A 26,735-nucleotide genomic window follows, 5' to 3' on the forward strand; every position below is an offset into this window, starting at 1 on the left:
TCATGTTCTCCTGATACTTTTTCAAAAAATTCGAATTTTTCAATTGCAGTGAATAGCTCTTTGATTCTCATGTTCTCCTGATACTTTTTCAAAAATTCGATCCTCTTCGCTATTACCCCTCATAAAACAATTTTACTAGTTCTCTCCTTTTCCAGACCTCGGTGTAAAGACACCTCAGACCTAAAAATATATCGCCGGTAAAAATAAAATCTCATCATTTCCAAACCAAGTAATGACCTGAAAGATAAATGCAAGGGCAGACAGAGTCCATTAGTGATGACAAATAAATTCCTCAGCGTCGTAAAAGGAAAAAAAATGAGAAGGCACTCGGCTGACGCGTGTGAAGGTGATCTTGTATAATAAAAGAGATCTCAGCAATTAGAGAATGTTTGAGATGAGCCACTGACAGTTTTGCACATAATCCAATTAAATTGAAGAGTTCCCTGATTTCTCCGCCATTTTGATGCTTAAAAAGGCGGCCGACAAAATGGCCGAAGACTTTGGGTAACTCCTCAATTCTTCTGCGATCTCATTACATACCTATCACTTCATTGAAATATAAACGAGACGAGTCCTGTGATAAGAACTCCCCACTTATTCAATTTATTAATTTATTAAACAGAAATTATATACATCAATACAATCACCTCTTAAATAATCACTAAATCTTTAAATAACAATTCATGTCGAGGTAATCAACTTGACACCAGCAATCCATTACAATTCTCTGGATCTGGAAGGCTCCAGATCTCATTACACTTTCACAAAAACTCGAAAAACCTGTTGGTTGTTTTTTTTAATCACTGATCCCGACTAAAACCATCACTAGAATGATAACCAGGAGTTTTCGTTTTCCTCCACGACTTCCTGCACGATGCTGAGTGACTCAGAGACCAGTCCTTGAGCCGATGCTCGATCAATTGCCATTTTAATCGTCCCCCGGTGAGCGGGGAACACTCAGATCCTGTGGAATAAATAAATTAATTATTCATGAGAAGGCTGTTAAGAGCGTTTTTATAAAAAATATTTAATTCGAAAGTCTCGTAGCGTTTAGATAGCACTTTTCATTCCCAACGAGAATAAATTATCGTATCAATTATAATCTCACATTTCGTCTAAAAATGATAAAAAACCGGCCTCACCATTCAGGAAGCCGAAATTTTCCTCCTGAGCGTGAAATACCCGACCATTCTGAGGACGACAAAATTCACCATGAGAATGCCAATATTCATCCAAAAATTGACATCCTTCATGCCAAGTTCCTCGAGGATAGTCTTGGGTGCGCGATAATGACAGTAGAGCTCGTCCTCAGGACACGGCAATTTTTCCCTGTCATATCCGTAGATAGCTTGAACGAGGGCCTCCATGGCGTATCTCAAATAACTGAGATAGCTCACGTAGTACATGAAAAGAGGCATGTGCCTGAAGAAAACGAAGAATCCAGCGAAGAGCAGCATCATGCAGGAGGCGATGGCCCCGAGGAAGGTGCCATTGATGGGATTGACAGTGGTGCCAAGAACAAGACCAAAACTCTCTGAGATAGTTGTTGTCAGCGTCGCTCCCATCAAGAACATGGAGAACCTGCTCCAGTCATGTGGCTGTGAGCTCATGAAATAAGAGACTGACGAGTAAACAACAGCAAACAGCATCTGCACGGGTAGATTTGCTATCAAATGTGCAACGTAGTACGTTCTTAGCTGATACCAATTATTGAATTTCTCTTTCTTGATTATCGGCAGCTCCGATGGAAATCTCAAAACAGCCGGCATCATGCTGGTGTAGCACAAATAGATAACAGTCACCAGTAAAAATCCACAATTGTTGATAGTCTTTGAGCCATTGGCACCAGCATCGGCGTAAAATAGTCCGAGAAGAATTCCCACCAAGAAATGAAGGATTAATTTTAAATGGGTAACAGTCCAGTCACGATAAAGCTGAATTACACACCTCCTGAAGAGAACGAAGAACCTCAGGAATTCGGTGGGAGGAGTGACAATGACTGTTGCCTTTTGCTCGATATTTTTACGTGAAAAACTTGTGACGAGAAAGGCCTTTCTGATGAATCCCGATCTCCAGGACTTCGGGCCCGATGCAGCAGCTGTCAATTGATCACTGAAGTCTCCGTATTCTTTACTGACAACTTCGATCATGTAGTCAGCTGGATTGTGATAACGAGGGCACTGCAGTCCCAAACTGCTGAAGAAGGGAACAGTGTTGGCTGGTGAGCCCTGGAACATGCAGAGGCCCGAGGCGATGAGGTAGATGTGATCGAACATCTCGTAGATTCCGGCTGATGGCTGGTGAATTGTGCAGACAATTGTTCTTCCACCTTTTGCCAGATGCTGGAGCATCGCAATGCACTGGAGGGTGGAGGAAGAATCAAGACCCGTTGTCGGTTCGTCGAGGAACATCACTGGAGGATTGTCCAGGAGTTCAAGGGCGATTGAGAAGCGCTTCTTCTGGCCCCCTGACAGCCTGTCACAACGTGTCTCCTTGGTTTTTGTGAGGTCCAGAGTCTCCAGGATGTCGTCTATCAGAAAATTCTTCGATTCTTGGCTCAGGCTTGTACCTAGTTTCAGGTCAGCTGCCATTTTCATAGCTTCCAGGGTTGTGAACAAACCGTGGAGCTGGTCGTCTTGTTGAATGTAGCAAGAGGCCTTCTTATAGGCTTTGTAATTCTGCTTGCTCGTACCTATTATGTAGTCTATCGTTCCTGTTGAACCTGCGTCCTGAAAACCTGTCAGGAGATTCAGCAGGGATGATTTTCCAGCCCCTGATGGGCCCATTATAGCGGTTAATTCACCCGATTTGAAACAACCGCTGACACCTCTCAGCACTTGTTTCTTGGGCTTTCTGAAACCGGTTTGCACCTCCCAAGTGACATCCTTGAACTCGATGTCGATGGTTTGGGCTTTTGGAAGATTTATCTGGACTGTCCGCTGATACATGTTTTGTGTCCAGGGGAAACTTATTGCGCTGTTGTTTTTTTATTTACTTGAGATGATTTACGCGATGAATGTCAAGGATTCGATTTTTGATCCCTCATTCATCGCGGAATTGATCGTTAATGGTTCTCGTAATGAGGATCGAGGTAAACCTCAGTTACTTGTTGGTGACCTTCAACTTTTTATGCCTGTAACGCCAATTACTGCGAGAATGGCTTTACTCTGGTCAGCTGAAATAATTACGGAATCTCAATTTACGATTAGTCATTAAAATTTAATGAGGAATCGATCTGAATCAAAGGATGGGTCTCATTGAATTAATTGAGAAAGAAAAAGTAATGTGAAACGATTATTTTTTATGGATTTTCATAATTGCAGCGAAAATAAAATGATAAATTATAAAAAAAAATGGAATCGTGTGTTAACAGTCACTTGCTAAAATTTTTATGGCTCGTAAAATCAAAAAATTAGCGTACCCATTTAATTTCGACATAAACCTGAACCTCCAAGTGACATTTGCCTCAGAAAAATTGAAATTCTTTCAAAAGCGGGGAAAACATCGTCATTTCGTCATGGCCACGTCAACGAGACTATTTTATAGTGGATTTTGTTGCACAAACTCTGAATACTGATGTTTCTAGTGAATTATTCCCACTCGAGATACTAAATAACAACCACTGAAGCTTTTATTTTTCTACACGGATTGTTGCATCATCGCAATTGTCATTGTCGTGTGGTTAACGAACAGTGACTATCGCATTAGTCACGAGAGATTTTTCAAACGGTAATAAACGAAGGAAAATTCGAAAAAATAAAATACGATAACGGAAACATACTATTCGATTTTTCTGCAATTGAAATTTTACTGCGTGAATCGCGAAAAATTATTTCCCAACGATTTTTCTTTTCTATTTTAATACGCGTCAATTATTTTATTCGGGAAATTATCGGGAGTAGACGCGGGAATTTACAACAGATTCACGAAATATCATGTGACCTAATTATGGATTAACTCACGCAGTAATGCCGGTTAGAGATTGAATGGTATCTCTCATGACTCGTTGTTTTACTTCGGAGGTTTGAATTAATATATTTGATAGATCAATTATTCAGCGACGTGGCGGAGAAAAACTGGATTTCTATAAATAGAAAATATTCGGAAATATGTCACGGATCTTTGAATTCGCGAAATGAATGTATCGAAAAATAAATTGCACCAATGAAGAGTCACGTAATGTTAATCGGAGTGAATGTTTCTCTGACTTATCCACCATTGAGTATTCGTCATCACTAATGACAGACCGCAGTTCAGTAAACTGACTATTGACGAATCATTAAAACTATCGGTTAAAAAATTGAACAATCGAGTTCCCGCAGATTGCAAATTAAATTTTCGGGACTGCAATCATAAAAATATTGCCAATTGGAAAAAAATTATAACTGAACGTCAAAAAAATTCTTTTCTCAGGAAACCCATTGATTTTACGAGACAACACGATTAGACCATTTATATCAGAAATTCAATAATCTCAATAAAAGTTCCTCATCACTTTCTTCTCAGATGTACAGATATCGAGATTCACTGATTAATTGATTAATCAGCTGATCAATAACTGAGAGCAATTTCAAGAGGTAATCGAATTTTTATCACGAGTCGTTATCTTGGTATCAGATACGATCACTTGAGTCGGGAGAACTTACTCGTTCATTGAAATCCTGACTGGCTCTGGACCTTTTCATACCGGAATCTCCTTAAATCCTCAACCAGGATCACCAAGGATCTTCGGAAAACCTGTTTCCCCGTCCTCGCACGTCACTCCCTGAGGTTCTTGCCCTTGCCCAAGGAAATCACTTCTATCCGAATAAACCGGACGTTACGAGTACATCCCACTGATTGTCTAGTAGCGCAATTGCTGCACGTTCTGTACCGATAAGTGGCCCGACATCGACTGTCGTTATTTTCCGTATTCCACTCTGTATATTCCCTCAACGCGACAGATTGCTTCTCTTTTCTTTTTTTTTTTCGACTCATTTTCATGCAATACCTTTTCTGCTGAGGGAGGAGATTCCCTCTCTCCGTTACCTTTTCATTTTTTTTTCGACCGCGACCAGTTCCACGAGGATGTAAAAATTGAAATGAGGAAACATGTGACCCTGAGTTGAGGTCAATGAGTGGGAGTATCACCACATTCCCTCGTTAAAGGACTTCATTTTTATCGGATTAGATTTGATAGAAGCGAGTCATTTCTTTGTACACGATCCCATTGAAATATCATTTAATTTTCATTTTATTATTACGCTATTTCATTCGCGAACGCAATTTTTCGCGATTGTCGGGAAATTTTTATCTTTGAATATCGCTTTATGGGGGAAATTGAAATTTTACGAAAAAATGTCATATGACCTTTTTTGTTGGGAATTTAATTGACAACAAAAAAGTTCATATTCAAATTTTTCTCAAGTCCATGGCCTTTAAGAGAAATTGTGAATAGTGAAGAGATATTACATGCCAGTAATCTGACTTCAGTATTTCCTCACCGCATGAATTAATTTTGTGCGCAAATATTGGATCAGTAGATGTTTACAATCATCTAATGGCTCTGATAAATATCAATTGGAATTTCGTACCCCGTGGGTATTTTCAGATTTAATAGAAACGCGCGCCGGCGCAGCGCAGTCTCTTCCATTTAAATACCATTTACATGAAGGGTACATGGAATTCAAATAAAATAATTATTACAAAGTAATTTCATCATCGTTATGAATTTTAATGATGACTGGTATCGTCTGCGTTTCGATAATTGTCGCGTCAAAACTTTGGAAGAATTTTAAATGAAATGATGAATATTTTTCTTGACTGGCATCAATCAATGTCGAGATTACGCATCGAGGAAATTGTTACATGCAGCAATTTAAAAACATGGATATTAATTATGTTAACAATCATTAATTTGTAGGGAGTTACTGGTAAAGAGGGTGTCGAAAATATCGTTTTAATGCAGACATTTATTTTAATTAAGAGATTTAAATTTTTTCAAAAAAAATTCATTGATATTATCATATTGGATTGACTATCAAGTGACTGCATTATTGATTAAAAAAAAAAGATTTACACGTCCTCTTTTTGTAATACGCTAATGACTAGTTTGAATGACTCGAGTTTCCGGTAATGACTGGGGAACTGCTGAATAATTCCAGCCTGTTATTACCGTTTTTTCGCACTTCTTTCATGAGTCAAGAATTGGCTTGAGAAAATAAAACTAGAATTTTATCGCTAAATACTCTCGCATGTGCCGAGTAATTATTTCTGCAAAAAATAGGAAGTTAAATGCAAACAATAAAATAGAGAGAATTGTAGATTTTCTTTTCCGGGGAAAGAAAAATTCTCTGATTAAAATCGAATGTCGGAACGAATTTTGGATCTGAAAAATTGTGGATGCGATTGATTGCTGAATTTTTGTTGCAATGGAATAAAAAATTGATCCCTGGTGAAATCATTGATTACTGCTATCAACAAGTGACGAGACATTCGGTGCAACGTCCGTTGCCCCAGTGAAATCAATATTGTTTATTCGTATGAATTATTTAATAGTGAAATCTTGACCTCGCTATTGATATATTGCGCGATATTATCAGGAGAAATTGACGGGAATTTTTCAACGACAATTGACTCCGGGCTATCACTAGTTTATCGATTAATCCATTTTTCCAAATCTCCGATTTCGCATAACACTTTCACGCAATCAGAGGTCATAACGTGTCGGGAAATTACGCGACAATGACGATGTTCATGGCTCAATATTATTTGTTAAATGTCTTATCAGAAGCGTGTGCGATAACAGGGCAAACTAAAGCTTTTGACGAGACCGGCCGTGACCGACGAAGATTTTATTATTAATCCGATAGCATCTTCATCCGTCAACAAATAAAATTAGTACCTGAATCCCAAAACAAATTTTTTAATAATTTGTACGGAAAATTTAAAGGGCTACAAAAAAGTGATCTAGCAATTTTCCCTAACAGCGCTCCCTCAGCAGATTAATTAACCCTAATTAAAATAAACAATTAACAACTCGTCGATAAGGTCGAAATCGTACCAGTAACCGACACTCGGTAATTGAAAAATCATTTCTCAAATGTATAAAAATTGAAATCGACTCACATTTGGGGTCCAACGTCGACTCATGGTCCAGCCTTCAAATTAATTAATTGACCAATTAATTAATTCCTCTGTGAAGCGTTGAATTCCTGTTCTACCTGAAGAGCTGGCGATCTGCTCTGACTCCAGACCCCCAGACGTCTCCACCAATCAGCCTCTGGAAAAAAATTAGATGAATTAAAAAAAATTGAATGAAAAAAAGAAAGTAGGCGAGAAAAGACGTCGCGAAAATGAGGGGGGATGCCAAAGAAAGTAAAATAAATTCCTTCTTTTCAAGTAGCTATAGGTGGTAATCCTAAGACGCTGTGAAAGGGCCAAATGAGAAATACTTTTCGATCAGGAGCCGTCTCAGACGCGCAAAGAGCTTATACCACTTCCTCCTCCTCATCAGCCCAACCCCTTCATCCTCATCTATGACTTCGTATAACTCTCACGTTCTCAAGTAAGTCTAAGGCTTTTCCAGTTGAGATTTTCCATGTGGATTATTGCTACAAGTCTCGATAACTCATTTCCCAGTTTTATTCATGGTATGAGTGCCTTTTCCAACAGATATATCCCCACCCCCCAGAAACAAAAAAAAATTATCATAAAATCCGCCTGTAGTTATTTTTCAACTTTTAATTTGATTTAATAATGAATTTAAAAAAAACAACTATTCACCGGATGAATTGTGTAATCAATAATAAATAATCCTGAAAACAATTTTCCGAAAATTACCCACCGGAATAAATAGCAGAGCAGTGAGAATTTTAAATGAGGGGTATAAATAATGCACACCAAGATGTACGAAAATGTAACCAGTAAACCATTTTTATGAAACAATGTTTTTTCTTGCAAATTAAGAGATCGCGATAATGGCTTTAATGTTAAAGGCTCAGCCCAACGGAGAAGGGGGTTGACTCTGAAAATTACTTTGCCACTTTCCGGCTTTATTTATCGCAGCCCTTATTACGCCCCAACTTTTCAACCCCCTCAACCCACAGGCCTCACTAACCATTTAAGCTTGTCCTGTCTGCTATATTTTCTTTTTTCTCATACACCGAGAGCAAGTAATCTCATTTTTTTTTCCTCGGGATTGTGTTTTCCTAAATGGAGATTTTAGGAGTGATATAAAATATGAAGTTGTGATTTTTGGGGGTTGATTTTTCGATCCCCGCGGTGTTTTGACGATTAGAAATTTTTTCATCGGATTGTTTTCTTACTTGGTTTCCCGGAGGTTGATTATTCGGATTTTTATTGGCTACTCGTTCCCTGATTTGTTGGTGGAGGGAAATAGTGGAGGGGATTGTGTCCACAGTGAGGGGAAAAAAATCCCGTTGGAATAGCAAAGCCAGTGAATTTTCCCATTGTTCACGTCTCAATGTCGGGGTTGGGGGGTGGCCCCTCTGGCAACACAGTGTATAAGCAAAACCGAGTCTCAGGCTCGTTTATTTTTCCAGCGGAAACAATGAAACAATGTGCAGAAGGTAGCAATCAGAAATGAGATCTGGAGTTGGTGGATTTAACGCTCATGGGTTGTTTATGATCTTTGAATTTCACTGACTTTTTTAAATTCCCTCATCGATCCACCCACACTTTCAGTACAAGATTATTCTCTTTAAAACCATCATTTTAACTTAATTAACTCCACGCAATTAATTAATTCACTTAAAATTCATTCACGCCCCAATTCAGCTACTCAGTCTAGATTATTAAATCCAAATCCAAGTGCAATTATTGATTGATTCATTTAATATTCACTTAGTCTTCACTTCTACCAATTTCCCTCGTCATCAATAAATTAACATAACATTCTCATTAATAAAATAATAATAAAAAAGAAAATTCACACAATAATTAATTCACTCACTTAATTCTCAATTCCAATTCAGAGAGAAAAATAATTGCTGGAGTTATCAAAACAAAATCCCGGAGCAGTCACTGATAAAAAAATAATCCCAGTCTGTCGATGAAAATAAAACAAAAATTAAATGAAATCGGTTACCGAAGGAATGAAACATCAGATTAAAACTCCAGTATCAAAATGTGAAACGTGCGCCCCCATTTTATTTCGATAAAAAAAAAATCCCATTTTCAATTGAGTTCTAACCCTCAACTCCTGGACAAAAGGGGTTGTTCCTTACTCTCAGCGAAGTGTTTGTTGGTGGATGAAAAAAGGCAAAAAAAAAACGCCAAGTGAAATAAATAAAAATACTTGGAAATGCGAGTCACGTGTTAATCGTTGCGTAGGAGAATAGAGTTGCAGGGGCGGGGGATCGAAAATTCAATTTATTTTATTGCGTCCATAAGGTCACCCCTTTTTTTTCCAGCAATAAAAATCCGGAGAAGTTTCCAGTCCCCCAGAAAATACTCCTGCCCCCATTCTGCCCCGGGGTTTTAAAGATAAAAAAAAATCATTTGGAATTTCACTCGAATCTATCGTTTTTGATACTCGGTCTTATACTTTAAAAATTCCACGTGCGAATCTAGTATAAATTTACCAATTTTTTCAATTGGATTTGATCTCCCAATAATTCTGTAAAATGGATTATTATTATTAATTAATCATCACCAGTGCCAGTGATAAATGAAAAAATCATAATTACGAATAATTTCTCGGTTCTCACTAGACTATCTAATTGTTTATAAATAAATTGAAGACTACGAGTGTTAATCGATAAAATAGCATTTACGAGTTATCGGCGGCGTGGAAATTTTCCTGTCTGCGTAATGGGGTCATTATCCACCCCATTACTCTGATATTCAGTGTCCCCCAATGAATTCGTTAAATATTTGACTGAAAAGCCCGAAATTCTCCCATCGTATAAATCATTAAACCGCGAATAAATGTATTCACGAAACCTCAAACGCCGAATTGGAATCGATTCCAAATTGAAGCGAATTAGGTGATTCAATAAAAGTGTGCTCTAAAAATATATTTTTTTCTCTCATTTCATTTTTTGAGACGACGAGGGACTGGGGGAGTGAAATTGCTCATGCACGTGTTAAATCGTTTGTGGAAACAATTGAACCGTCCCGTAAACTGATAATTCGTTTATTCGACAGCGGTAGGACTCCGATGGCAGTTGCTACGTCTTTTTTTTTTCATTTCTTTTTCATTCCATTTTTTTTTTCGGACTTTTTCTCGTACCTCTCGTTTTTGCCTTGCTTTTCGATTCACGTCGCGTCATATCGGGCATTAAACAAACCCTCTGGGAGCGATTTCACCTCGTACACTTTTTATCAATCATGAATTTTCCGATAATAGAACATCCCAGTGGATTTTTATATGGAATCAGAGACAATGAAATAATTTATGGGTTTTTTTTTTGCGGGGAGAAACTCTCGGGACGTGGCTCTAACGAAACTTTATAAAAATGAGGGCTGAAAATTGGGGAAAATGGGGGTGAAAATGACCCATTCGGTGGCCATTGAAATTTGGGAATGGAAATGCCGATTGACCACTCATTTTTCAACGGGGACTGCGGAGTTATTAAAAGAAAAATTTCGCGGAGAAAAAAATCGCTCTCTAGATTCTTCAGAGTTGAATCTATTATAACAAATAAATTTTCCCAATTGTTCTCTTTCAATTAATATGAAAATAAAAGAAATAATGATTCATCATTAATTCACTCCTAATACCCCAAATGTCTAGATAATATGAGAATTCAGGAAAAAGACCGATTGTTATCCCATGGGCTTTCAAGTTACTGCAACAACGAATGTTTGTTTAAAAACCATTATGTTGTTTAAAAAAAATGATGTCAATAAAAAATAAATCTTTCTCTTTTAATTGAAACCCGAGGAGATAAAAACTACCCGGGCAATCTGTCTTTCATTTCAGTAATCGTCTCGTCATTTTATCACCCCCCAACAATGCCCGAAATATATATATTTTTTTTTTCGCAACTTCCATTTACACCCAGCCGCAGTGGGTTATCCGCTGGAAAATTGTCGACATTGATCGACCGTTTCGAACTGTCCCCACGTTGAGAGTACGTTAAAATCTAGTTAAATACACGTACTGACAGTTTCCCACCGCACGCATCCTCCATTGCCTCCCACCCCCGCGAATTGTTTTTTTTTTCGAGTTACATTTCCCGTAACACGTGCCACCAGCGAATTGAAACATGATTTATTCTTTTTTTTTTCAGTACATCTCTGTCTCGTCCATTGTTGGCTTTTTTTTCTGGTTCTTCCTGTTGGATCCTTTTTTTTTTCCAGCTCGATCGGTGCGGTGGCAACACGTCACTAAAAGATAGTAATAAAATGGAAAAATTGAGAGGGTTGTGTTGAATTGCCCAATGGGACACGAGTTGGATCGTATTATTTTTAACAGCTCTACTAGTTTCTTTTTCCGCTGATTTTTTTCCCTCGTTTCTATTGGTGGTGCATTTTTGGGGAAAATTTCAATTACGAAAGTTATTGATTTAATTGCAAAATCAAATTGTTATTGGAGGGTCTTTTAATTTAGAAAGTAAAATACAGAATTAGTTAATAAAAAAAAGGTAGAAATAGAGAGAGGAGAGCGTCAATATCTTCTAGATTCTTCATTTATTTTATCTCAAACAAGTTTATCCCCTTCTGTGCTGTTTATCGTGGTGAAATGGTCGAGGGGGTGGAGTGGGTTGACGGGAGAGGTTAAATCCAGTGGCGTAAAATAAAAGGCGTCTTTTATGTCGTCTTTCAGACTCCACTTACGTTACGACGATTTTTCCTCGCCTCTCCCTCTCATATTTAACACTCTCGGATACTTAACCAACGGCCCAAGGGCCAATCAAGCCACCCAAATCACTTTACGTACGACATTTACGACACCGCAGCACATTATTTATTTATCAGGCTGTATATGAGGGATTTACTCAACAAATTAAGGCAGCAAGATTTAAATAATTTCTTCCACTTAAATGTTGAGCCCTCGTGATGAATGATATGAATAAATTCAGTGTCCAGGGATTTGTATTAAGATTTTTTTTTCGTCGTGCGATCAATTCCGATTGACTGACGATTTTTCTCTCCAACTTCTTTCAATATTTCTCAACTTTAAATATTTTTTTCTCTCGCTCATAAAAAATCAAAGTTTTGTGCGATAAACATGTACCGGAGATGAATGGAGGAATGAATCCGCGGAATCGACTCACAGATACTTCTGAGTGTATAATGGAAAGTCTGATAACTTTTGGAAGACGGTGGGAAGGTTCTCCAGAGTGTGTACAGTCGGAGGACATGAGAGTTTTCCACTGTTGAGACTGAATTTAGTGCAATTCTCTCTCTCTCTCTTTTTTTTTCACAACTGGGAAGTAAAATCTTTTCGCTCTGGCACCTTACGACTGTCCCAGTGCCTCAACAGTACATAACAGCTGACGCCATCAATTCGAGTGGATGCGGCCCACTTGAATACAGAAGTCCAAGCACTTCGATCCATCTGTCCACTCTTGTTAAGAATTGCACGTCAAGTTTCCTCCTAAAAAAGATATATAAATCAGAGAGACTCTTAAATTCCTGGCAAATGACAAAATCCATCATTTTTTCTCAGCAATGATTAATTACTATTTTAATATCCATAAAAATAGTAATAAATAATCACTTTGCGGAAAATATGTGATAATCAGAGAAATTCCTCAATGAGATCCTCCGAATTTTCATTAAAGCCCAAAATTATTAATACCATTAAAATGAGAAATTCCCCGAGTTAACGCGAGTACAAGCCACTCGAAAGTAATAGGCATTTGGTCCTGAGGATCCTTCTAGTCTACCAAGAATCCAACGAATTAGATGTTAGATAAGGCCTCCGGTGCTAATGACTGGAAACTTTCGAAACTCCAATTACAGCCGGTGAGATGCCACACAGTGGCAAATCCTCCACCTCAGAGACCAACTCTTTTACTCGATGGAGAGATACCAGTGAGATTGAAAAGTCCTGTAGAACCCGCAACTACCTCTAGATATAATTAAAATAAACGGCTGAAAACAAAAATTCCAATGAATTTTATAGCAAATGAAAAAAATATATATAGGCAACGCTCGGGTAATAAATTTGGGAATTACCAGTAATTTTTTTTTTTAGTGCCTGTAAAAAATAATCGCTTGAAACAAGAGGATTTAATATTTCACGTGAGTTTTACTTTTTTTTTTCCATCCGTTCTGCCCCCTCTGACTTGTTCTCCATCTCGAGGAGAAAAAAGTGGATGAATCGATTTTGATGGCACCGGGGGTTCTTGTTCTTCGGTGATGGTTTCTTCCTTTTTTTTTTCTCCCTCTCTATTTGGGAGTGGGTAACACACTCAGATAGGGAAGTAATCAGGGATGGTTTTTGTGGGTTGGCTCTGTAAAACAGGCTCAATCAAGACCCAACCATCTCCAGCCCATCTCCAACTCGAGGAAACCCCTCTGCTCTTTTTTTATTCTTCTCTGGATAAAAAAAGAACACAGACAGGAGCTTTGAGCTTGAGTTCTCAGTTCTCTTCACCTTGTCCTCATACATTTGCTATCGGATAATTTTTTTCGTCTACTATTGTAAAAAATAAGAACATCAATGAAATTTACGCTTTATAAAACAAATAAGTCGATTCATTAAAGCCATTTTCTAAATTTAATTAGGTTATTAAATTCATCAAGGATAATAAAAGATATTATATTACACTTACTGTTTTTTTTTTAGTTCAATTCACTCACTTTTGGGTATTCGATTGGGATATGTAAAGATATTTTTTTTCGTGGGATGAACTGACATTCAATCTGAAAGTGATGATAAATATTGAAGGTGTGGTTTTATTCGTGTCAGTTCCACTTGGGGAAATTCCTCTAGACTATAACCGGGGTGTGGCGTCCGATTTCACGTCGCAACGGAGAGATTTTGATGGATCGAAAGCCGCGAATATTGACTGGAAATATTAGTGATATTAAAAAGTCGAATGACGGTTCCCAGAGAAGATTAAAATCCACTCTTTCTCCATCGATTTTATCTACTTGGTTTTTTTATAAAAAATTCCGTAGAATTTTCGGTAATAATAAATTGGTATTTCAATATTCATTAACTCGTCTCAATGACTTTTCGAAATGTCCAATTTTTTTCACCGGCGAGGATACCGAAGAATCATTAACTAGTCCCTCGAAATAAAAACCCTCCGGAATTCGCGATGACATGCGAAAAATATCTTCAACGATCGGTCAATGACTGGTCAATCGCTTTTCAATTTATTGACCCGACGGAATAACCGGAGAAACGATGAAATTGGAGAATCTCTAGGAAAATCCCCGGCGGTCACAATCAATCGATCAGCGAATAATAAACAGAAAAGATAAAATTAGCTAGCCCATCGGTCCAGCTCTCTCGAACCCCTGGGGCACTCCAGAGCCCTTCGAAAGACCGAGTGCCAGGTTAATTGGTACGGAGTGCTCTTTAATTAGCGCATCATGGTCATAAACCTTGATTATTCCTCTCCCACCCTTATTCCATAACGAGCCGCGTTATCCACATCTTGGTGAACACAAATGGATAAAGATCCTACAATAAACCAAACAGACCATCACTTCACGCATTTCGATACCCTATTTTAATTATCATCGCAGTGAGGAAGTCATTCAAGAGGATGAATTAATAGAAGAAAAGTACTGAAATTGAATTTCCAAAAACTATTACTGAGAGATACTAAAATCAAGAATGTGTCGAGATTTCGCCCTCGACCAAAAAAAAATAAAAGGAAAAATGCAGGGAAATGGTGGATGGAGTTGTGATTCCAGAGGAAGTGGTAACGCCCAGGACTAGTCAGCCCTCGGTAGCTGCTCACGTGATTTTGGTGTGTCTAACTGAGAAAAAAGGGGAAATTATAAAAACTCGGAAGGATCGACCCTTTCCTGATCATTTAAAACTCGAGATTTCAACAATTTGCGGGTATAAAGAGAAAAAAAATAGGATTGCAATGGTCATTGACGGGAGCCTGATAAATACTCATTGGCAAATATCCCCCGGAAATTAGAGGTGGCCAGACCCTTCAAATCGACTTTTTCCAGAATGAAACCAACAATTCCAACTCCAATCTCGTGTCGTTGGACATCCAGAGCTGTAACACCACCGAAACAAGTATAAAACTACAGAAAAAGGCCAGAGGCGTAAATTGTTAAAGGCGAAGCCTCGACTAGTTATAAATTAGAAAGAAGGCAATCTTGCTACCTCGGCTGTTTTCGCGCATTTCTCCCTCCCTGTGCCCTTTTTTTTTCCTCGTGCTTACTCTATATAAGGGAGAAAGTAAAGAGAGGAAGAGGGATACTATCAACCAAACCTCGGGTTCGTCTTTACAGCCCTCAACTCGGTGGGGCCGATATGTCCAGGGTGGGGAAGAAAGAGAGACGGTTTAGGACTCTCAGCCATAAAAAAAACGTCTAACAGCCATGGCAAGATTACCAAGAAAACGTACGTTTGCCGGGGAAGAGGGGAACACCATATCTTGGCTGGAATAGCCCTCGTTTTACTCTGACTCACTGGGGGGTTATGGAGGTTTTTTTTTTCTTTTTTTTTCCACGCGAGAGGATCAATTGGATGAGAACGTAATTAAGGCTGTGGAATATCTCTTCATTTTATGAAACGCGTTAAATTTTCCGATTTATTTTTCTATGAAGAGAAAGCAAGCATTCTATTTGACACCTCGCCAATCGATTAATTTCTAAATACTTCATTCATTTATTTATATTTGTTTATAACGTAGGAAAACGTTAAAAATTACGAGGGGAATAATTTTTAATGGGTGATTACCCCAGCGGATTTTTTAATGAGAACCAGCGGTTTGACCGGTTATTTTGCTCAGACTATCCCCTTCGTCTTGATTTCCCCGGACTTGTAAAAAAAAGGTCTAAATTAAGAGAATTTTCCCGGAGGAGCTGGAGAGGTTGAAAAATTCAACGTAAAAGTGTACGAGAAAATAGGAGAGTGTGAGACAACTTAAACAGCACCTGGCAAAGTACCTCTGGGTAAGTAGTGGCAAGTAATAATTGAGTCAGACTCGGTACAGTCCTTTTCCTAACTCGTCTGAGTCAGTCAGTAAGGTAGGATAGTGAGAAAAGTGTGTGTGTGAGAGAGAGAGAGTGGGTTTAGGAGTTTTACCTTGGAAATTTTTGGTGTGAGTTGAATTTCTAAGTGGAACAACTGGGGAAAACCGGTAGATACGTGCTTGCGTATATAACTGACTATTTCTTGTGTTTCTGCATCCACGGCGAGTGCCAACTGGCCCTTAACTTCCGTGAGAATTGCCAACAGATGACGTGAATCAGGGATAAGCAAAAAAAAAATATAGGAAATTGTGATAAATCGTCCAGTCCACCAGAAAAATTATTGATAAACATCCAAAAGGCCATTAATATTATATTAACACCGGGTGATTAGTTTAAAATGAAATTTTCCGAGCACCCCCTCTGCTTTCGTTCTTACCCCCCACTATCCGCGGGATATTTCCACTTCCGGTTATTTTTCAAAGAGAATTTCTCCTCTGGTAGCGTGAGAAATAAGGGCTGGGGATAAACCGAGGGTCGTGTGTGTTATTGCAACGTGGGACGTAACTCCTCGTCAATAATTTAAGCCTAAGAACCTGAGTGATTTACTGGGACGTGTCTTGCAGTGGATATTTGGAATTCAGTCGATCTATCTTTACCGACCCCTGGCCGTCTTTTTTTTTTCAAAGCGAGCTCGAGGGTTTTTGAATTTTTCAGTTTTTTAAGAACCCTCCATTACCCTGAATCACCCTCATACCCATCAGTCGTGAATCTTGAAATTAATTATTTTCCATTGATCAGTGCCCAACAAATCGACACAAATGGAGACGAACAGATCTAATTAATTTGACGACAAAGACCCATTCCCCTGGCCTCTCAAAATTTAATCAATGCGGGATAGTCAATGAGTGACGAGAGAGAGAGAGAGAGAGGGGGGCTAGTGCCTGGAAAACAAAAGGCCTAACTTGATAAGAACGTCAGAGTCGTGTCAGAAACTCTCGCCTTGAGACGTCTCCAGACTGCTCTTCTCGTGTTCTCCCATCCCCTCATCCACCAGAAGGTAACTCAACTTTGTCCAACTGTCCAACTGTCCAAGAGTCCATTCCCCTCCCATCCCCCAAACTACCACTCCAGCTTTCTCTCACCCATCTCTCGAATAATATCATTCCCAACTCCAGCAAAAAAAAAATTAATGAGATTTTGTCTCTCTCGTTTTAGATTCTATTTTATTCCGCTCGAGTTTTATTTTATGAGCGAAGGAGTGATCAATTTTGGTTGTGAAATATAATTGGGATACATCGGGATCACTGTCGGGGGCCAGTATTGACAGTGAAGAAATGGCTCCAAATACTATTTCCAACACTTGATTGGGCGATTTTATCATTTCGCTCACAATGGCTCACAATCGGATATCTCTGTGGTGACTCACCGAAAATAACCGCTCAATGTCTCAAAATATTCCGGGACGTTGCGCCAAGATTCTTGTCGATACACGAAGTCTCATTCTGCTCAATTCAGGGTACAGCTCATTGCTGAAAATTCATAAAATGGCGTGAGAATCGGAGGAAAAACGAAAAAAATGAGAGAATTCTCGTTAACGTCTTTCTCTCATTCTTTTTCTGTCATCTCTTTTCTTACCAATCACAGAACGACTCTTCGATGCAAACTGAAGGCGAGAAAGGGGGCTTGAGGGTGAGAGTAGAAAAGCCGTTGAATTTTCTAAAGAAGTGTGCGAGGATATAAAAAAAACATGTTAAAAAGAGCGGGAGAGATTGAGAAGGAGAGAAGCGCGTGAAGGTTTTCCAGGGGTACTCGAGAGTGTCGTCCCATTAAGAAAATGAAATTTGCAATTCAGATGGCGTGAAAGGCTTTTTCTTGCCTCTTTCCCGCCTTTTTTTTCACTCGATCGTTTATACCGGTTATACCATTCACGAATGACGATGGTTGGGGAGAAAAAGGAATCAGTAAACATGTAATGCAGGGATTTTGAGAATTTCATCTTTTCTTTCTTTGTCAAATATTTAGCGGAGAGTCTTCAGGATCGTAAAGATAAAAAAAAATCACATCGCACTTTAATTTCGCAAATTTTCAACCAGGATCAGAGATATTAAACAATAAACTAGTTGAATACACTTTGTAAATTGTAGAACGTCATTTTTTATTGAGTTTCAATTTTTTTTTTCAATTCTAGGAAGAGAAATTACAAAAAAAATATAACTCATAAATTAATTGAGGTCGGGGAGTCCATCTAGGGTGAAGGATTTGGGGAGGTGATTTCCGGGGGAGTCCATGCTGCGGGATTCGAAGGACAGGAAGTCAGGGTCCGTGAGAGTGTTTGCCTGGAGGAGAGCAATGGAAATAATGGGGAAAAAATTGATGAAGAGTCATTTTCACAGACACTTAACGGTGAAAAATAATACTGGTATTATCTTTACTTGAAGCAGTAATTGATCCGAGATTCTGTCCACATTCCGGCCCTCATCGGCCTCTGGGATAATAGGGAGGGATCGGGAGCTCGAGGGAATTGGTTTTAGGATGCCCTTGAAGAAATCCAAAAAAAAAAAATATATATTCACTTTCAGATCTTTATAATTCAATCAACTCAGTCAATATCTCTCCAGAAAAATCTTAAAAATTACTTTCTTCATACAATTTTTAACATTCAAAGTAAACAAATAACAGATGAACAATAAAATAATCTTGAAACAAGAACGATCGAATTGAACCAATAAATTACCAATTAAATCGAGTGAGACAGGCATAGGTGAAGTCATTGTCCTCCCGATCAAAATACCCATTACCCCAAAATCCCTTAAATACCTCGGATTTGTCGTCCTTCTCCTGATCCTCACACATCCTCTTTCCAAAAACTCTAGATCCACTCTGATAATTTCCATCGATATCTCCATTATACGAGCAATAACCGCCCCTCAATCCCTGATCGTAAGTATTAAATATCTTGATCTCGTGATACTGCGATGCAGCCTCGAACTCCTGATACTTTGGCCCAAGTGCTTTTGTCTCAGCGAAACTTGGCAATGACCCAGTCTCGAGCTTTGTCGAGCTATGGTGACCCAGTGGCCTCATTTCCGGGGTCATTGGGCGCAAGTTTGACTGAACGTCATCCATGACATCGTCAAACTCCTGGAGCCTCATTCTACCCTCTTCTAGGTAATTACTGTCAACACCAAGAATACTGAAGTCCTCGGGAGGTAGTCTGGGTGCCTTGAGAAAGGCAAAACTATCCTGGGGGGGATAGGGGGGTGGATGGGAGGGAAAGGAGAGATCTGGCTGGTGATGGAGAAGACTCGAAAAGTCGTGGGGTACCATCACTGAGGACGATCCAATCAATCATTAAGTCAGCACAAAAAAAAATAATGTCTTGAGATAGATTCAAGGCGAAAATAATGAATTTTCAACTCACAGTCATCTTCACTGGGCAGTGGTATACCTTCAAATCCTCTCTGACCCATGATAAAATCATCGATCTTGGACTGACCGAAGAATCCCATTGCACTGGGATCCAGTATCTCAATTGAGTCCAATGATTTCTGATTCGCTCCAGCGTCCAGCACCATTATTTGATTGTCCTGATCACCAATAATGATGTCATCTGTTGTGGAACGTGTATTGGCCTGCATGACGCTTATCGCCTCAGCCTCAGGACCCTCAAGTATCGTCACATCATGGGAATTCTGCGCCATGAGATCACGTGCCTCACTGTTGCTCATTACCTCGTATCTGCCGTCCTCGGTTGCACGAACAAATTGAATGCCACCCTGGGCTGCCAATTCCATGAGTTCACTGCAATCTTCCAGGGATGGACTTGTGCTGGAGATGCTGGAGGGCTCTGGGATGAAGGGAATTGGCTTATCAACTTCTTCATCCATCTTTGGTACCAAAAAATTCTCCACTGCAACAGGATAAAGGGATTTTTTCATTTATTTTATCATTGACAAATTCCATCTATTTCCAGGTGCATTACCATGATCTTCATCTGGATCTGGTGGCTCAACAGAAAAACTGAACTTGCCATCGATTCCTGGAGTTTGGGTTACAGTGGCAACAACAGATATCTTCATCTGTCCCTTTTCACCCTCGCAACTACCCTCGGGCGAGCTCATAGTACCATTGACTCTCAAATCCTCGGGAGTGGCTGGAGTCAGCATCTGTCCAAGTAATCTCATTAAAACAAATTCTTATCACCAGGATTTGTTGTTACGTTTTTCTTTCTACTTCTTCATGGGCTTTTCTCTTCTATTTTTCTCTCGGTTTTTGGCATAGAAAAGCTTGAGATTCCAATGAAAACGATCTCGTTTGATCCCCGGGCTCGAAAAAATGAATGAAAAAAGAATTTTTGATGTCTCAAGGAGTTACAGAGACCTCTCCTCTTACCTAATTGAATTGTAAATTTTCTCGAGGTTTCCAATGGTGTCTGAAGCTATTTTTTTTGTGAACCCAAGTTTTTTTTTGAGGGGTATAAATAATTCTTACGTGCTTTTCTCCTGCATCGGTGACCTTGACGAGAACAGGTATTCCTCTGATGGGTTTAAAAAGTGCAAAGGGCACTTGATTTCTCATAACAGCTGTTGTCATTGCCTTGGTTATTATTTTATCAACGTAAAATGTCTCGATTTTCTGTGTGTCACGATTCTCCTTATCCTCGGTATCCATTGAATCCTCACTGGATAATTCAATGATCCGGAGATTTTGTTTAACTCTATTCCTCTCGCTTCCATTCTGTGACACCGAAGAATTGCGATATTTGATTCCATGCTTGGTTTCCTCGTGTGAACGCAGGGAAAATCTACGGGGAAACTCTTTTCCACAGATACCACACGAGTACTGCATTCTCTCTGTGTGAGCGTGTGCCTTTACTTTGTGACACACGAGATTGGACATTTGATTGAAGCCCTTTCCACACGTTTCGCACTTGTATGGACGTTCATTCGTGTGTGTAAATACGTGGTTACGGAGATTCCCTGGATTGTTATAAGGGAAAGGGAAGGGACTAGGATTAAATGATTGGATTATGTGATTTGGACTTCTGTTTTTGTGAGATTAATGCACTGATATCATGGTAATTATTGGACTTAGGAATAAATATATATATAAATATAATTAACATTGATATTTTCTCCTCAAATGACTCATTGAAGAGATAATTGTAGAATTACCAAAAAATTTCGTGAGGTAATATTTTTTTTATAATTTCTTGCTCGTTGGACGCAGAAGAAAAATAAAATTTCTGTACCTTTCTGATGAAATCCCTTCCCACAGACGGGACACTTGTGTGGTTTATTCTCGGAGTGAGTTTTCCGGTGTGAGATCAAAGTTGAAACCCTAGGAGGAAAAAAAAATTTTAAAAAGGGGGGAAAAATGAGTAAAAAGAAGTGATTGTTTCTGGACGAATGGTACTAGGTTTTCCCAAGCACTCATACACCCCATTCACTCATAATTGTTGAAAATACAGAAACCTGTTGAAAGTTTTTTTGCAGTATTCACAAACGTAGGGCCTAGCATCACTGTGAATGGCTTTGTGTTGACTGAGGGTTGAAAGTTGTCGGAATGCTTTGCCACAGGCGTCACACTTGAAATTTCTCTCGTCAGTGTGGGTTGGCAAGTGCCTCATCAAGGTGTATTGATGTCTGAATTCCTTAGAACCTATTGAATTATTAAATTATCATTTGAATCCAAGATGGAGAGAAATGAATGAATCAAATTCAACTGGTGAATTTAATTGAGGGAATTGTTTGTAAATACAACATACAAATTCCACACTCCCATATTTTAATCGTTTTTCCCTCTCTCTTCAGGTACTTGACGAAGTGAAGCCTCGACCTGGGATCATCTTTGTCTATGATTTGAGGAATTGCCGAGTTTTCTCCATTTGTCTGAGAATAGGGAGTATCACTCAAGGACTTTAGTTTCTTCTCCTCTACCTATTGTATTTTGACATAAAGCAGATGAGGATGTTAAGCAGAATGAAGTAGCTCAGAATTTCCTGTAAAACACCAGTGGCAATCTTCCTTTGTTCCTCTATTTCTCTATTATTCAATTCTCAACAAATTTTTTTATCATCATCGTCTTATTGAGTAGATATCTCTGGAACTAGTGGGTTCAAAAGAAAACATGTCAGGAATTATTTACAGAATATTACATTTTCTTGTAAATCCACACATCGAGATAATTAACAAAATAAGCAGATGAATGCACGGATTTCTATTGAACTGACAGCGATGCCCTGAAAGTTGAGAATCTCTCACTAATTATTAGGTTATGAGAAAATGGTATTGGCCATTATTCGTAGGTGGGCCTAGTAATTTTGGAGGTAAGATCCATTTAATGGGCTCGTTTATTAAATTTCTCGTCACCTTGCTCTTCTTTTTATTTCCTTGGGAATCAATCGAGTCCTTGACAAACACCTTAGAAGTATTTCCGTCGCCATCAACCACTTCCCCATCGATGTCATCCTCTGAGATGCCAATACCACCCTTTCAATGTAATTCGCCAATTAATTTACGATAGAAATTAACAACTAGAGTGAGTGAAAACGAATTAATTACGTTGATGAGAAGGTGATCATTATCCAAGCTACCCGGCACCAGAGACAATCCACACTTTCCATCTTGTGATTCGGAGTCCTCTTTAACGTAAACTTCGTAAATGCTGAATAATTAAAAGTCGTCAGGAGTAATTAACTTGGCAAATTCAGTGGAAATCGATGGGGGATATGAGGGACAAATATCTCTCAAGCTATTGAATTCCGAGGAAAAAGCAATTGATCTTTTTTGCAGGATATCTCAATATCTTCAAAAAGTGTCTCTGAAGTTTTTCTCTCAGTTCACTGATTACTGAGATAAGTGCCCAATTAAACACATAAATGGGGGAAATAAATAATTACCTGATCACCTCATCAGGAATCGTGCGATTCACCTCTTGCCCGTCCTCAAACTGATCATCCCCTGGGGAAAAAAAAATCACAGAGACCTCGAAAAAAAAGTCTCAACACCAAAGCACTTTCAACACTTGTTGGTTGATCCCCCACCCCGGCAACTTCAAAGGGCTCAGGATAACCTAATAGTAATCTTAGAGTGCATAATCCGAGGATCCAATGAAAAACTTTTTTATTACTCTCCACTTTCTTTTCTGCGGTGCGTTAAAGCCCCGAGAGTCTTCCCAACTTCATGAACGCGTTGTCTATTTATTTTTATCACCCTCGTGTCTGATAATTTCTTTCATCCACAGCAATAAAAAAAAATTAACAAAAAAAAAAGCCTGGTCTTTCTCATTAGAATCGAGATATTTAACTTCGCGTTTTTTTAAATCCCCCTGGGCTCTACGAAACAAAATATTTTCATATTTCATTTATTATATTACGAAATGATATAAACAAATCAACGAGGATTACCCAGCCCTCGTTTTTTCCGGGGATAAATGACAAATAAAGGAAAGACGCCATTATCTGTCTTCATTTTGTCAGTGATGAACCGGCATCTTGTTCTGACATTTCATTTTTTTTTTCCCCTCCGGGAATTTTTCCGTCAATTGAGGCGTGACAATTGTTTAGTGAGAGAGAGAGGTGCTGAGAGGTAATTAAAGGATTAATTGTGCAACTTACAGGTGTAGCTCTGGGGCAGATTAATTTGGGACATTTCCTTGAGATTAATTCGAGTTAGCGGAACGTCGGTGAATGGGACATTGAGATGGTTTTCATTGGCGTACGACAACAGCGCCATTACATTAAAAAACGGAACATCTCGAAAGTAATCGAGCAGGGGGGGGATCGAGGGGATTTAAAAGTCGATTGGCAGCGCATCGAGATTTTTATTCGTTTAAAAAATTCCGACCCTGAATAACGTGTATTTAATTTTTCATACTAATTATTTATCGGATTATTTTTGGAAATCGAATGAAAATAAAATTTTTCCTGATTTTATTTATCAGATTTTTTTTCCTACTCGTAAAAAATAATTTTAATATATGAATTATAATTTAGTCATGGGGAAGTGATGAATAAATATTCAGTTATTGTAGTGAAAAAAATGAATGTTTTTCTAAGAATATTCTGATGGAACGAGAGCGTTGCATAACCCGGTAGAGACAGAAAAAAATAATATAAAAGTCCCGCAACCCCAAAAATAGGGTAAAAAAGTGAAAATGAAAAGGGAATAAGCGAGTGAGTCTTCCCCCTCCCGACAATTTTTTTTTTTTGTCCCTCCACCACTGAAACCTCCACTCTTGCCTTCCTATTTTGTCACAGGAGCAAAAAGACCGGAAGAGAAGGGGGAAAATAGAGAAAAAATCGTAAAAATGAAGGGTGAAGGGGGAAAAAAAATGTGAGGCAAAGAGGGGGAGGTAGATAGAGCCAACCTTTCATAACCTCGATCATCGTAGTTTGAAGATTTGCCGGGGCAAAACTCTCGACAGTATGAGAGTGGAGAGCCTGAGAATGGGAGGAAATGAAAGAGCTACCAGCTAGAACAAACATTCACCCCTTTTCATACTTGTATTCTCCCTGTCCACCCTCCCTCTTCACATCCCCTCATTCCTGTTCTTCTATCTGCCACCTTTCCTCTCATTCTGTGTTCTATCTCATGGCCATTTCCACGTTTTCACACCGGTGATCTTTAGAAATGAGTTGAATCATAAGATTTTTTTTTCACTCTCGACGGATTTATTCGGGGGTTTAAGTTCATTAGATAATTTCAATGTATGGGTTTGGAAAATTTATTGGAAATGTACGCCACGAATAAGTTTTCTCATTTTCTAAACACCGAATTTCGGGGCTTCCCCTAATTCGCTCACTGTTGCTCACAGTCGCTCACAACCACTCACAATGGAATACCTTTATGAATTTTCATGCAAGAGGAGTGCTCGAGGTTTCAAAATATTCAGTAACATTGCGCCGAGATTTCTATCCAAAGCAGATATCTCTAAATAATTTCGGTAGTAAATCCTGAATTATTATCTGAACCTGTAATACCTTTGTCGAGTATAACTCACAATAGGTAACGAAAAATCGACCAGAGTGGATCAAATTGAGTCGTCGAGGTTCAGTGAACAAGTGAAAGGTAATTTTTGACACACGTTAGGTAACATTGTCCATTCCTCCACCACCCCTTGGTTTTTTTGATTCACCTTTGGTAGTCCCTCAGTGCCACTACGTGACTAGAAAAGTCTCAAGGCGTTATTGATTATGGGCAATCGGAAAAACGACTACAACTGTACGTACAGAGCGGTAAAATAGGGGGATGGGGATTTAGAGGGAGAAGGTTTAAGGGTGCCTGGTGTACATGACCTCCGGTCCATCGATAAAAATGATGATCATAGGTAGGTTATGGAAGGTTCGGCCATTTATACAACATATACTCCGCCTCTAAAAAGGATGACCTTGATTTGTGCTTGTCCAGGTTTAACGTTATCGCACGAATTTCTGGATAATTCACTGCATTCTGGCTATTTTGCAATAATCTCCGGTGATTTTCATTGTTTCATCATGACATTATCAATTGTTGATAAATGTCGTGAGTGGTGTAGAATTTTGCGGGACGTTTCACTGTCGAAGTTTATAACCACCAGTGAATGAATATTATGGCCAGTGTGTATATCACGAATGTCCAACCATATCAATCACATCAGAAGCCGACCTGGGGAGTGATACCACAATGGGGAGAACGTGTATCCGTGGGATTACTACCGAGGGAGAATGAATTCAAGTGGACACAACGTATTTGTATACACGTATTAATAAATTTCATCCATTTCCGTTAGACACGAAGAATTTGTCAACGCTTGGAAAAAAAAAATTGCGTCAAACTTTTGGTGATGATACAGCCCTCCAAGAAATTTCCCACCGAAATTGAATTATTCACTAATAATAATTAATTGAAATTCATTCATTCAATCGAAGGCATCAGATAAATTTTCAATTGTGCGAAAATTGAGAAAAGGACAAGCGCTCTTCACCGAATAACTTGAAAAATCGATGCTGTCTCATGGGAGGGGGTGAAAAGGGGTTGGCAAGGGGTTAGGGAGGGGTTAGAAAAGGGGTGGGTACAGAAGGTGTACAAGGGGGAGTGATTCCCCTGTCCCCCGAAAAGGGGTAAAGGCCCACATTGAATAGGGAGAAAGAACGTGAGCTTCTCCCCAAGTATAGGGTAGTCCTTGGTCTGGCAGGTACATTCCTCAAGAGGAAGACAGAAAAAAAAAGGGAAATAGAAGGGGATGTGGAAGGTGGTTGCCGTTGCCACAGGGAAAGGTGGGCCACGGGGAAAAATTTCAAATGCAGCACACGTAGACGCTAAAACGCCCCCATGATTCAATTCACATCAGCCCAACTTCCTCTTTCCACTCCCCCCTCACCTCTTTTTTTTTAGTTGTCCTTTCTTTTTTACTCTTTGAGTCTAGTTGTGTGCGGCCTTCTTCTCCCTCATCTTTCGCTTCTTGAAGACGTTTTCCTTGTGCGTCAGTATGATTTTCTTTTCGTATTTTTTTTTTGTCTGAATCAAACGCACCAGAAGTTGGCGGAGGAAATATTTTTTCTTTCAATTGACACGACGAAAGGACGAAAAATTGAAAGGGCGTCGCGTTTTTTTTATTAGCACTTAGTTTCCGATTTTTGCGGTAATTGCAGTGGGAAATTTTCATGAAAAAAATGGGGTGAT

The 26,735-nt window shown here is 39.0% G+C and overlaps 2 protein-coding genes across 2 annotated transcripts; both read right to left on the reverse strand.

The window, feature by feature from the left end:
* Positions 1-597: 597 nt before the first annotated feature.
* Positions 598-4,909, reverse strand: LOC105272005 (ATP-binding cassette sub-family G member 1). The gene is made up of 3 exons (XM_011313870.1): positions 4,647-4,909; positions 1,143-3,175; positions 598-964 (listed from the first exon to the last, which is right to left on the reverse strand). Exon 2 carries the CDS (start codon positions 2,946-2,948, stop codon positions 1,146-1,148), a length of 1,803 nt encoding a protein of 600 aa, XP_011312172.1. The 5' UTR covers positions 2,949-3,175; positions 4,647-4,909; the 3' UTR covers positions 598-964; positions 1,143-1,145.
* A 13,384-nt stretch (positions 4,910-18,293) lies between these two features.
* LOC105272041 (uncharacterized) lies at positions 18,294-23,758 on the reverse strand. The gene is made up of 13 exons (XM_011313919.1): positions 23,690-23,758; positions 22,973-23,033; positions 22,635-22,737; positions 22,443-22,562; positions 21,839-22,010; positions 21,546-21,732; positions 21,323-21,411; positions 20,563-21,050; positions 20,054-20,237; positions 19,493-19,981; positions 18,889-19,400; positions 18,504-18,608; positions 18,294-18,407 (listed from the first exon to the last, which is right to left on the reverse strand). The coding sequence occupies exons 1-13, from the start codon at positions 23,721-23,723 to the stop codon at positions 18,294-18,296; spliced, it is 2,658 nt and encodes an 885-aa protein (XP_011312221.1). The 5' UTR covers positions 23,724-23,758.
* Positions 23,759-26,735: the final 2,977 nt, after the last annotated feature.

The sequence above is a fragment of the Fopius arisanus genome, unplaced genomic scaffold (assembly GCF_000806365.1).
Source record: "Fopius arisanus strain USDA-PBARC FA_bdor unplaced genomic scaffold, ASM80636v1 scaffold00134, whole genome shotgun sequence".
In the NCBI taxonomy this organism is placed as follows: domain Eukaryota; kingdom Metazoa; phylum Arthropoda; class Insecta; order Hymenoptera; family Braconidae; genus Fopius; species Fopius arisanus.